This window comes from Heterodontus francisci, chromosome 6 (assembly GCF_036365525.1).
Source record: "Heterodontus francisci isolate sHetFra1 chromosome 6, sHetFra1.hap1, whole genome shotgun sequence".
Taxonomy (NCBI): Eukaryota; Metazoa; Chordata; class Chondrichthyes; order Heterodontiformes; family Heterodontidae; genus Heterodontus; species Heterodontus francisci.
Window position 1 is genome coordinate 62862881 of NC_090376.1, and position 13674 is coordinate 62876554.

Here is a 13674-nt window from a genome sequence, read left to right on the forward strand (position 1 = left end):
AACTGGACTCAGGGTGGGGTTGGGGGGCGCAGGGGTGGTGAGGTGAAGGAAATAAAAAAAAGGAAATGGGGGGGGGGGGGGCAGGGGAGAAAGAGAAAGAGAGAGAGAGGGAGAGAGAAGCGGAGCGACAGAGAAGATCACAGGAGAGGAAGTGCATTGGAGAGGGAGTGTGCGGGAGCACAAGGAAGAAAGAGTTGCGTTTATATAGTATCTTTCACAACCATAGGATGACCCAAGGTGCTTTACAGCCAATGAAGTACTTTTAAAGAGTAGTCACAGTTGTAATGTAGGAAACGCACCAGCCAATTTGCGCACAGCAAGATCTCACAAACAGTACTGTGGTAACAACTAGATAAAACTGTTTGTGTGACGTTGATTCAGAAATAAATATTGGCCAGAACAACGGGATACCTCTTCTTCAAAATAGTGATATGGGATCTTTTATAGCCACCTGAGAGGGCAGATGGAGCTTCATTTTAATGTCTCATCCGAAGGACAGTACCTCTGATAATGTAGCATGCCCTCGGTACTGCACTGGAGTGAAAGCCTTTTTTTTGTGCTCAAGCCCTGGAGAAGGAATTGAACCCACAACTTCCTGACTCAGAGGCAAGAGCGCTATCAACTGAGACATGGATAATCAGAGACAGAGAGGGAGGGAGGGCAGGTGGGGGTGTGAACTTGAGAGAGCACGGGCACAGGAGGAAACGCGAGAGCGCACTGGCACGAGTGGAAATGCAGACATGGGAGGGAACACAGGAGAGTAGGTAAGAGAGAGAGAGTGAGAAATTCGAGGGAGCGAATGAGTGACAGCACGGGGGGGGGTGCGGGGAAAGAGAGAGAGCGCGCCAGAGGTAATGCTTGAGAGACAGAGAGACAGAGAGACAGACAGAGAGAGAGACAGACAGAGAGAGAGACAGACAGAGAGAAAGAGAGACAGAGAGAGAGAGAGAGACAGAGAGAGAGAGAGAGACAGAGAGAGAGAGAGACAGACAGACAGACAGAGAGACAGAGAGAGAGAGACAGACAGAGAGAGAGAGACAGAGAGAGAGAGAGACAGAGAGAGAGAGAGACAGAGAGAGAGAGAGACAGAGAGAGAGAGAGACAGAGAGAGAGAGAGACAGAGAGAGAGAGAGACAGAGAGAGAGAGAGACAGAGAGAGAGAGAGACAGAGAGAGAGAGAGACAGAGAGAGAGAGAGAGAGACAGAGAGAGAGAGAGACAGAGAGAGAGACAGAGAGAGAGAGACAGAGAGAGAGACAGAGAGAGAGACAGAGAGAGAGACAGAGAGAGAGACAGAGAGAGAGACAGAGAGAGAGACAGAGAGAGAGACAGAGAGAGAGACAGAGAGAGAGACAGAGAGATAGCGCATACCAGAGAGAATGCGTGAGAGACAGCACGTGCCAGCGAGAATGCACACAATAGGGCAAGTGTGCAGGCAAAAGCACGAGAGTGAGAGCCTGCAAGAGCACGCATGCGAGAGCATGAGTGGGCGAGATCAGGCAAGAGCGCACGTTAGAGCGAGAGTGGGTGAACACAGGTGTGGGTATGAGAGGGTGCAAACGGGCAAGCAATCACGGGCGTGTGGGAGAGGCAGAGCAAGCACAGGCAGGAGCAGGAGGGACAGCGCGCGAGACAGTGAGAAAGACAGAAAACAGGATTCTTTAGTTGGGGGTAGGGAGAGAAGAGCAAGAGAGACAGAAGAAAGAGAGGGGAAGATAATGGGGTAGGTGGAATGGAAGGTGTTAATGTTAAACAAATGTTTGATTCAGTGTGGCGGGGGTAGACTGGTTTTCCAGAGCATGCTTTGATTCTTGGGTGGCCCCACTGTGTGAGGGATAATTTTCCTGTTCAGCTGTGAGCGGGGGATTCAGCAGGGGTGGTACAACTGCTCACTGTCGGACAGGGTAAGGCGAGGACCAGAATTTTGCTTGGTGGTAGGGTCTACCAGATGCGACATAACAGGCAGGTGTGATAGCCAGCTGGCATGCAAGCAAGCTAGCCCTGGTGAGCAAGCAAACAAGCAAGACAGCAGGCAGGGTGAGATTAGTTTTTTTTGTGGGTGTTTGCTGGAATGTAGAAATATCAGTGGTCGGAAGTATATGACAACTGTAAGAAAGCAACAGATTTCATTTTTAAGAAAACATTTATTAAAACAAATAATCACATTTGATGACTTATACCAATGTGGCTGATGTTTGACAACTGTGGTTCAGATGTATGCTGCCCCATAGTGGCACGCTGGCCAGAGCAGAATCCATTTATCTTCTTCTCCTCTGGCCTCCTTGCCTCGAAAGACAATGGGTAAGCGCCTGGAGGCGGTCAGTGGTTTGTGAAGCAGTGCCTGGAGTGCCTATAAAGGCCAATTCTAGAGTGACAGACTCTTCCACAAGCGCTGCAGATAAAATTGGTTATCGGGGTTGTTACACAGTTGGCTCTCCCCTTGCGCTTCTGTCTTTTTTCCTGCCAACAGCTAAGTCTCTTCGACTCACTACTCTTTAGCTCTGCTTTTATGGCTGCCCGCCAGCTCTGGCGATCACTGGCAACTGACTCCCACGACTTGTGGTCAATGTCACAGGACTTCATGTTGCGTTTGCAGACGTCTTTAAAGCGGAGACAAGGACGGCCGGTGGGTCTGATACCAGTGGCGAACTCGCTGTACAATGTGTCCTTGGGGATCCTGCCATCTTCCATGCGGCTCATATGGCTAAGCCATCTCAAGCGCCTCTGGCTCAGTAGGGTGCATATGCTGGGGATGTTGGCTGCCTCGAGGACTTCTGCGTTGGAGATACGGTCCTGCCACCTGATGCCAAGGATTCTCCAGAGGCAGCAAGGATGGAATGAATTGAAACATCGCTCCTGGCTGATATACTTTGTCTATTTATATTAGTATTAATTTTATATCAAACTCTATAGTTAAAAGCTAAAAAGCCTGCAACTAGGAAATATCTGTAGAATATCAACAAATCTGTAAGGCTCTAGCTGTGACCATATAAAATGGCCTTGGATAGTTCTAATCTTCCATGTTTATTCTTCTCTGTATAATCCTTATTTTCAAATCCCTCCATGGCCTCGCCCCTCTCGATCTCTGTAACTTCCTCTAGAAGTCGGGAGATCTCTGCACTCCTTAAAACTGGCTGCAAATACGTATATAACATTTAGCCCTTAATAAACATCAAGTGTTTTGATTCCTGCGTCTCAGATCCTTATCGCTAGCATTGTAGACACACAGACAATGTTTGAGGAACAAATCTCAAATATCCTGTAGTTCAGAGGCTTTGAAATGAAAAAAAATGGCTATTTAAACAATTAATATATTAAAACCCAGTATTCAGTGACCGCCTATAGATGTGCTAATTTACAACTATATCCACCACCCTATAAGATAACTTATCCAAGTTTAGCTGTTATATATTAAAAATAACTGGCTGTGGAAACTTACATCTCTAACCCCTCAGGCATGTTTTACTGGTAGTAAAAGGAATTCAAATAGGCAAGTCTAATATAAGCAAAAAGACTTTCATGGTTTGAAACAAAGTACTCAAGATCTCTTGGGCACATTTTTCTTAGATACATGTTGAGAAAATGGTAGCTCTTTCAAAATGTTAAAAATCTACAACCACATATACACACAAACCTCTCTCTGGGCTGGGAATGCGGTGTGATTCACAGCCCACAGCTTAGCTCAGTATTGCTGATTGAAGGCTGCACCCTGCAGCTACTGGTTGGAGACCAGTAGTACAGTATAACTGAAAGGGTCATACATACTGTAATATAACAAGAATTAAAACGAGAGCAAGTGAGTAGGCAACAGAGTTAGAACTACAGTAAATGTGAATCAGAAAAAGAGGGAGTTTATTCTTGCATAAAAATATAACATTTGTTAATTAATGTTGAACACTCACCACACTGATGACAACAGGGAGCAAAAAGCATCTGAAAATCATGCTCACAGTATTTTCTCCCTTCAAACTGCAAGAAAAAAAATGGAATGACATAACTAGTTATTCTAAACCACAATGTGCTGTCCAATTGCTAATATCAAAAGTGCACTTTGTAATACATTTTTTTAAAATTAAATCTTAGACCGATTGTTTTAGTGACACAGCTGGGAAGTTTATATGACGAAGCAATGGAAAAAATAAAGAAAATACTTCCATTTTATAGTGACTTTTACGGCCACTGGATGTCCCAAAGCACTTTACAGCCAATGAAGTACTTTTGAAGTGTAGTCATTGCTGTAATGTAGGAAATGCAGCAGCCAATTTGCGCACAGCAAGTTCCCAGAAACAGCAATGTGATAATAACCAGATAATCTGTTTTTGTGATGTCGATTGAGGGATAAAAATTGGCCAGGACACCAGGAATAACCCCCCTACTCTTCTCCAAAATAGTGGCGATGGGATCTATTACATCCACCTGAGAGGGGTGGACAGGGCCGCGGTTTAACATTTCATCTGAAAGATGGCATCTCTGACAGTGCAGCACTCCCTCAGTACTGCACTGGAGTGTCAGCCTAGATTGTAAGCTCAAGTCCTGGAGTGGGACTTGAACCCACAGTATTTCAACTCCGAGGCGAGAGTGCTACCCACTGAGTCACAGCTGACACTAAATGTCATAAAAGTCACCAAAACCTATTAAGTACTCATGTAGTTTGTATATATGGTTCATACTCCAATATCTGGTGTTAAAAAATGCTACAAAGGATTTTTAGGTGGTTCCCAATCGGGGCAAAATGCAAATAAAGCATGGGGGGACAGTGGAGCAGTGGCATAGTGGTAATGTCACAGGGCTAGTAATCCAGAGGTCAGGCTAATGCCCTGGGAACATGGGTTCAAATCTCACCATGGCAGCTGGTGAATTTAAATTCAATTGATTACTAAAATTCAATTAATTACTAAAATGCAATTTTAAAAAATCTGGAATTGAAATCTAGTCTCAGTAATGGTGCCATGAAGCTAGCATCGATTGTTGTGAGTGAGGGGCACACAGAGTGAAGACTTTGCCAGAGTGGGGATGTAGTCAGAGTGTGAAGGTGGGAATTTGGTTCACGTGGGAATTCAGTGCAGAGGGGAAAAGAGAACTGATCTGTGATGTTCTGGCTAAGAGGCAAGTGATTGGTTCGTGAACATTTCCTCTTTTTAAAAAAATCTAAACTCAGGATTTTGTAAAGCATTAATTGGAGTAATAACCATGAGAATCTTCTGGGGCTCAGTGTGTGAACGCACCAAATTCGGAGAAAAAGTAAAGTGATGGCACAGGGAAACAGGTAATTGATTGTTGTGTATTTTGCTCATTCATCTTTCAAAACTCAGGTAATGTATCAGTAATTGTAAGGTTTTATTATTAGTAAAGTTTACTATCAGTAATAAAGCTTATTTGCAGTAGTAGGGTTTATCAATTGCAAATTTATCAAGTAAAGAATAAATTAAGCATCAGATAATAAAAATGGCAGGGCAGGTGATGTGTTTCGACTGCACGATGTGGGAGCTCCTAGATGCCAGTGAGATCCAGGGCAAACATGTCTGCAGTAAGCGTCTGCGACTTTTGTTTTGTTCATTCATGGGATGTGGGCGTCAGTGGCTAGTCCAGCATTTATTGCCCATCCCTAATTGCCCTCGAGAAGGTGGTGGTGAGCTGCCTTCTTGAACCGCTGAAGTCCATGTGAGGTAGGTACACACACAGTGCTGTTCGGAAGAGAGTTCCAGGATTTTGACCCAGCGACAGTGAAGGAATGGCGATATAGTTCCAAGTGAGGATGGTGTGCGACTTGGTGGGGAACTTGCAGGTGGTGGTGTTCCCATGCATTTGCTGCCCTTGTCCTTCTAGTTGGTAGAGGTCACGGGTTTAGAAGGTGCTGTCTAAGGAGCCTTGGTGCGTTGCTGCAGTGCATCTTGTAGATGGTACACACTGCTGCCACCATGCGTTGGTGGGGAAGAGAGTGAATGTTTGTCGATGGAGTGCCGATCAAGCATGCTGCTTTGGCAAGTGGAGAGTATTCCATCACACTCCTGACTTATGCCTTGTAGATGGTGGACTGGCTTTGGGGAGTCAGGAGATGAGTTACCTGCCACAGGATTCCTAGCCTCTGACCTGCTCTTGTATACATGGTATTTATATGGCTACTCCAGTTCAGGTTCTGGTCAATGGTAGCCCCGAGGATGTTGATAGTGGGGGATTCAGTGATGCTAATGCCATTGAATGTCAAGGGGAGATGGTTAGATTCTCTCTTGTTGGAGATGGTCATTGCCTGGCACAAATGTTACTTGCCACTTAGCCCAAGCCTGGATATTGTCCAGGTCTTGCTGCATTTCTACACAGCATGATTCAGTATCTGAGCAGTCGCGAATGGTGCTGAACATTGTGCAATCAGCGAACATCCCCACTTCTGACCGAATGACTGAAGCAAAGTCATTAATGAAGCAACTGAAGATGGTTGGGCATAGGACACTACCCTGAGGATCTCCTGCAGTGATGTCCTGGAGCTCAGAAGATTGATCTCCAACAACCACAATCATATTCCTTTGTGCTAGGTAGGACTCCAACCAGCGGAGAGTTTTCCCCCTGATTCCCATTGACTTCAGTTTTGCTAGAGCTCCTTGATGCCATATTCGGTCAAACGCTGCCTTGATATCAAGGACAGTCACTCTCACTCACCTCTTGAGTTCAGCTCTTTTGTCCGTGTTTGAACCAAGGCTGTAATGAGGTCAGGAGCTGAGTGGCCCTGGCAGAACCCAAACTGAGTGTCACTGAGCAGGTTATTGCTAAGCAAGTGCTGCTTGATGGCACTGTTGATGACACCTTCCATCACTTCACTGATGATTGAGAGTAGACCTTTGTGACGGTAATTGGCCAGGTTGGACTTGGCCTGCTTTTTGTGTACAGGACATACCTGGGCAATTTTCCACATTGCAGTGTAGATGCCAGTGTTGTAGCTGTACTGGAACAACTAGGCTAGTGGCATGGCAAGTTCTGGAGCACGGGTCTTCAGTACTATTGCAAGAATATTGTCAGGGCCCATAGCCTTTGCAGTATCCATTGCCTTCAGTCGTTTCTTGATATCACGCGGAGTGAATAGAATTGGCTGAGGTCTGGCATCTGTGATGCTGGGGACTTCAGGAGGAGGCAGAGATGAATCATCAACTCGGCACTTCTGGCTGAAGATTGTTGCAAATGCTTCAGCCTTATCTTTTGCACTGATGTGCTGGGCTCCCTCATTATTGAGAATGGGGATGTTTGTGGAGCCACCTCCTCCAGTTAGTTGTTTAATTGCCCACCACCATTCACGAATGGATGTGGCAAGACTGCAGAGCTTAGATCTGATCCGTTGGTTATGGGATCATTTAGCTCTGCCTATTGCATGCTGCTTACGCAGTTTGGCACGCAAGTAGTCCTCTGTAGTAGCTTCACCAGGTTGACGCCTCATTTTGAGGTATGCCTGGTGCTACTCCTGGCATGCCCTCCTGCACTCTTCATTGAACCAGGGTTGGTCTCCTGGTAATGGTAGAGTGGGGGGACGTGCCAGGCCATGAGGTCACAGATTGTGGTTGAGCCCACAGCGTCTCATGGATGCCAAGTTTTGCATTGCTAGATCTGTTCGAAATCTATCCCATTTAACACGGTGGTAGTGCCACACAACACGATGGAGGATATCCTCAATGTGAAGGCGGGACTTCGTCTCCACAAGGACTGTGCGGTGGTCACTCCTACCAATACTGTCATGGACAGATGCATCTGCGGCAGGCAGATTGGAGAGGATGAGGTCAAGTATGTTCTTCCTTCTTGTTGGCTTCCTCACAACCTGCTGCAGACCCAGTCTAGCAGCTATGTCCTTTAGGACTCAGCCAGCTCCGTCAGTAGTGGTACTACCGAGTCACTCTTGGTGATGGAAATTGAAGTCCCCCACCCAGAGTACATTCTGTGCCCTTGCCACCCTCAGTGCTTCCTCCAAGTGGTGTTCGACATGGAGGAGTACTGACTCATCAGCTGAGGGAGGGCGGTAGGTGGTAATCAGCAGGAGGTTTCCTTGCCCATGTTTGACCTGATGCCATGAAACTTCATGGGGTCCGGAGTCGATGTTGAGGACTCCCAGGGCAACTCCCTCCCTACTGTATACCACTGTGCTGCCACCTCAGCTGGGTCTGTCCTGCCGGTGGGACAGGACATACCCGGGGATACTGATGGCAGTGTCTGGGACATTGTCTGTAAGGTATGATTCCGTGAGTATGACTATGTCTATGACTGCAGGTACTTCAGCTCAGAGTTTATAAGCTGGAGGCGGAACTGCAGACACTGCGACACATCAGGGAGGGGGAATGTTACCTGGACACTTTCTACCAAGAGGCAGTCACACCACTTAGGATAGAGTCTTCTGATTTGGTCCAAGGTCAGGGACAGAGGGTGTGACTGCGATTGAGGCAGATATGGGGACACAGAACATAGAAGTTGAGAAGCCTCAGCCTTTGCAATAGTCTAACAGGTTCAAGATTCTTCCATGGATGAAAGCGTGGACTGCAAGGGGGATGAGCAAACTGACCATGGCACCATGGTACAGGAAGCCATTCAAGTGGGGTGAGTTAATAGGAATGTAGTGGTAGTAGGGGATAGACATAGTTCTCCGCACTCGACAGTGAGAGTCCAGACAGCTGTGTAGCCTGCCTAGTGCCAGGGTTCTGGACATCTGTTCTGGGCTGGAGAGGAACTTGCAGTGGAAGGGGCAGGATCCAGTGGTCATGGTCCACATCGGTATCAATGACGTAGGTAGGACTGGGAAAGAGGTTCTGCTGAGGGAGTGTGAGCAGCTAGGGTCTAAACTAAAAAGCAGAACCTCAAAAGGTAATAACCTGAGCCATGAACAAATTGGCACAGGGTAAATAAGATTAGAGAGTTAAACGCATGGCTCAAAGATTGGTGTGGAGAAATGGGTTTTGATTCATGGGGCACTGGCACCAGTACAGGGGAAAGTGGGAGCTGTACCGCTGGGACGGTCTTCACCTAAACCATGCTGGGACCAGTGTTCTGACGGGTTGTATGAACTAGGGCGGTAGAGAGGGCTTTAAACTAAATAGTGGGAGTGAGGGATCAGGATTGAGAAGATGTGATAAATTAAGTACAGACGACAAGGCAAGAGAGCAAGGCAGTAATAAGGGAAATGATGATCAGAGTGTGGCAGGAAGGGACAGAGTATACAAACCTAAGAGTGCACCTGCAGATAGGAATAGAGGTTATAAAAATAGTAAAAGAACAGAATTAAAGGTTCTGTATCTGAATGCACGTAGCATTCGCAGCAATGCAGATTAATTGAAAGCGCAAGTAGTAATAAATGTGTATGATCTGGTAGCCATTACAGAGACACGGTTGCAAGGTGACAAAGACTGGAACCTGAATATTCATGACATTTAGGAAGGACAGGAAGCTAGGAAAAGGTGGAGGGGTAGCTCTGTTAATTAAGGATGACATTGGTACAATAGAGAGAGATGACCTTAGTTCTGGAGATGAAGATGTAGAATCAGTTTGGGTAGAGATGAGAAATAGTAAAGGTACAAAGTCAATTGTGGAAGTGGTTTATAGGCCCCCTAACAGTAACCATGCTGTAGGGTGGGGTATACAGGATAAAATAATGGAGGCTTGTGAGAGATGTTCGACGATAATCATAGGTGATGTTAATCTACATATAGATTGGATGAATCAGATTAGCAAAGGTAACCTGGATGATGAGTTCATAGAGTGTTTCCGGGACACCTTCTTGGAGCAGCACATTCTAGAGCCAACCAGAGAGTAGGCTATACTAGATCTGGTACTGTGTAATGAGACAGGATTAACTAATGACTTCAGTGAAGGCACCCCTAGGTAGCAGTGAACATAATATGATCAAATTTTACATTCAGTTTGAGAGAGGATGAATCTAAGACCAGTGTTTTAAACTTAAATAGCAGCAATTATGAGGGCATGAAGGCAGAGCTGGCTAAAGTAAACAGGCAAATTATGTCCAGGGATAGGTCAGCAAAGATGCAGTGGCAGACATTTAAGGAGATATTTCAGAATACTCAGAAAAGATACATTCCAGTGAGAAGGAAAGGTTCTAAGGGAAGGATGCTCCATCCATAGCCAAATAAGGAAATTAAAGATTGCATTAAATTAAAAGAAAAAGCATATAATTCCACAAAGATAGAATCATAAAGTTTACAGCACGGCAAGAGGCCACTTGGCGCATTGTGTCTGCGCCAGCCAAAAAAACAAGCCACCCAGTCTAATTCTACCTTCCAGCATTTGATCTGTAGCCCTGCAGATTACGGCACTTGAGGTGCGTATCCAGACACCTTTTAAATGAATTGAGGGTATCTGCCTCTACTACCTTTTCAGGCAGTGAGTTCCAGACCCCCACCACCCTCTGGGTGAAAAATGTTTTCCTCAGCTCCTCTCTAATCTTTCTACCAATCACTTTAAATCTATGCCCTCAAGTCAGTGACCACTCTGTTAAGGTAAATAGGCCCTAACCTCCACTCTATCCAGACCCTCATTATTTTGCACATTTCAATCAGATCTCCCCTCAGTCTTCTCTGTTCTAAGATCAACAACTCCAGCCTATCCAAACTTTCCTCATAACTGCATTTTCCCAGTCCTGGCAGCATCCTCGTAAATCTCCTCTGTACCCTCTCTAGTGCAATTACATCCTTTCTGTAATGGGCGGCACAGTGGAGCAGTGGTTAGCACCGCAGCCTCACAGCACCAGGGACCCGGGTTCGATTCTGGGTACTGCCTGTGCGGAGTTTGCTAGTTCTCCCTGTGACCGCATGGGTTTCCGCCGGGTGCTCCGGTTTCCTCCCACAGCCAAAGACTTTCAGGTGATAGGTAAATTGGCCGTTGTAAATTGCCCCTAGTGTAGGTAGGTGGTAGGGAATATGGGATTACTGTAGGGTTAGTATAAATGGGTGGTTGTTGGTCGGTACAGACTCGGTGGGCCGAAGGGCCTGTTTCAGCGCTGTATCTCTAAATAAATAAAATAAAATAAATGAAGTGACCAGTACTCAAGTTGTGGCCTAACCAATGATTTATACAGTTCCAGCAGACCCTCCCTGCTCTTATATTCTATACCTCAGCTAATAAAGGAAAGGATTCCATATGCCTTCTTAACCACCTTAAATCGACCTGTCTTGCTACCTTCAGGGATCTGTCGACATTCGCTCCAACGTCCCTCACTTCCTCTACACCTCTCAGTATTCTCCCATTAATTGTGTATTCCTTTGTCTTGTTTGACCTCCCAAATGCATCACCTCACACTTCTCCAAGTTTAAATTCCATTTGCCATTTTTCTGCCCACTTGACCAGTCCATTGATATCTTCTTTCAGTCTACAGCTATCCTCCTCGCTATCAACCACACAGCCAATCTTTGTGTCATCTACAAACTTCTTGATCATGCCCCCTACATTTATGTCCAAATGGTTAATGTATACCACAAAAAGCAGGGGATCCAGTACTGAGCCCTGCGGAACGCCTCGTTGCAAAAACACCCGTCAACAATTACCCTTTGTTTCCTGCCACTGAGCCAATTTTGTATCCAGCTTGCTACATTTCCCTGGATCCCATTGGTTTTTATTTTTTTAAACCAGTCTGCCATATGGGACCTTGTCAAAAGCCTTGCTAAAATCCATGTAGATCACATCAACTGAACTATCCTCATCAATCTTTGTTATTTTTTCAAAAAATTCGATCAAGTTGCTCAGGCAAGATCTTCCCTTAACATATCCATGCTGATTAGCCTTGATTAATCTGTGCCCTTCTAAGTGACAGTTTATCCTGTGTCTCAGAATTGATTCTAATAATTTGCCCACTACTAAGGTTAGACTGACTCGCCTGTAATTATTCGATCTATCCCTTGCTCCCTTTTTAAACAGAGGTACAATGTTAGCTGTTCTCCAATCCTCTGGCACCACACCTGTATCAGGTGAGGACTGGAAAATGATAGCCAGACTTTCTGCTATTTCCTCTCTTGCTTCTTTTAACAGCCTGGGGTATAGTTCATCCAGCCCTGGCAATTTATCAACTTTCAAGGATGCTAATCCCATTAATACTTCCTCTCTCCCTATGTTTATCACATCCAATACTTCACACCCCTCTTCCTCAACATATCTGCATCGCCCCCTCTTTTGTGAAGACAGACGCTAAGTATTCGTTAAGAACAATACCAACATTTCCGCCCCTACACATAGGTTAACTTTCGGTCTTTTATGGGCCCTACTCTCTCCTTCATTATCCTCTTACTCATAATGCATTGATAAAAAAAATCTTTCAGTTCACCTTGATCTTGCTTGCCAATATTCTTTCATGCCTTCTCTAACCATTTCCCCATGATGTTCATTGGCATTACCATCATTGAATCCCCCACCATCAACATCCTGGGGGTCACCGTTGACCAGAAACTGAACTGGGAGTAGCCATATAAATACCGCGGCTACAAGAGCATGTCAGAGGTTAGGAATCCTGCAGCGAGTAACTCACCTCCCGACTCCCCAGTGCCAGTCCACAAGGCATAAGTCAGAAGTGTGAAGGAATACTCTCCACTTGCCTGGATGGGTGCAGATCCAGCAACATTCAAGAAGCTCAACACCATCCAGGACAAAGCAGTCTGCTTGATCGGCACCCCAAGCACAACCTCTAACATTCACTCCCTCCACCACAGATGCACAGGGGCAACAGTGTGTACCATCTACAAGATGCACTGCAGCAACTCACCAAGGCTCCTTCGACAGCACCTTCCAAACCTGTGACCTCTACCACCTAGAAGGGCAAGGGTAGCAGATACATGGGAACACCACCACCTGCAAGTTCTGCTCCCCGAAACACACACCATCCTGACTTGGAACTACATTGCCGATTCTTCACTGTCGCTGGGTCAAAATCCTGGAACTCCTTTCCTAACAGCACTATTGGTGTTCCTACACCCCAAGGACTGCACTGGTTCAAGAAGGCAGCTCACCACCACCTTCTCAAGGGTAATTAGGGATGGGCAATAAATGCTGGCCTAGACAGCGATGCCCACCTCCCCCTAACAAATAAAATAAAGTTGCTGTTTCCAGTCCACCTTTGCTAAATCACTCCTCAGCTTAGTAAAATTGGCCTTGCCCCAATTGAGAACTCTTAACTCCTGTTCCAACCTTGTCCTTTTCCATAATTATGTTAAAACTGACTGAATTATGATCACTGCCACCAAAATGCTCTCCCACTGCCACTCCTTCCACCTTCCCATCTTCATTTCCTAAATTTAAGTCTAAACTGCACCCTCACTTGTTGGACTTGCTATATACTGGCCAAAAAAGTTCTCCTGAATGCACCTCAAGAATTCTGCTCCCTCAATTCCTGTCACACGAAAACTATCCCAGTTAATATTGGGGTAGTTAAAATCCCCTGCTATTACTGCCCAATTGTTGCATCTCTCAGAGATTTGCCTACATATCTGCTCTTCTATCTTCCTTTGACTGTTTGAGGGTCTATAGTACACTCCCAGCAGTGTGATTGCCCCTTTTTTGTTCCTTAGCTTGATCCGTATGGCCTCATTTGATGAGCTTTCCAACATATCATCCCCCGTCAGAACTGTAATTGTTTCTTTGACCAAAATTCACCCTCCCAATCACGCCTGAAAACCCTGTAACCAGGAACATTGAGCTGCCATTGCTGTCC

At 45.7% G+C, this 13674-nt stretch overlaps 1 protein-coding gene across 6 annotated transcripts in view; it reads right to left on the bottom strand.

The window, feature by feature from the left end:
- The window catches only part of LOC137371345 (LIM and senescent cell antigen-like-containing domain protein 1), a 195035-nt gene that overhangs the window by 57579 nt on the left and 123782 nt on the right, over positions 1 to 13674 (bottom strand). For all 6 annotated transcript variants that reach the window (XM_068033796.1, XM_068033799.1, XM_068033798.1 and 3 more), the window contains exon 3: positions 3902 to 3968. In XM_068033796.1, the coding sequence (XP_067889897.1) occupies positions 3902 to 3968 (67 nt within the window). The remainder of the gene's footprint in view (positions 1 to 3901; positions 3969 to 13674) is intronic.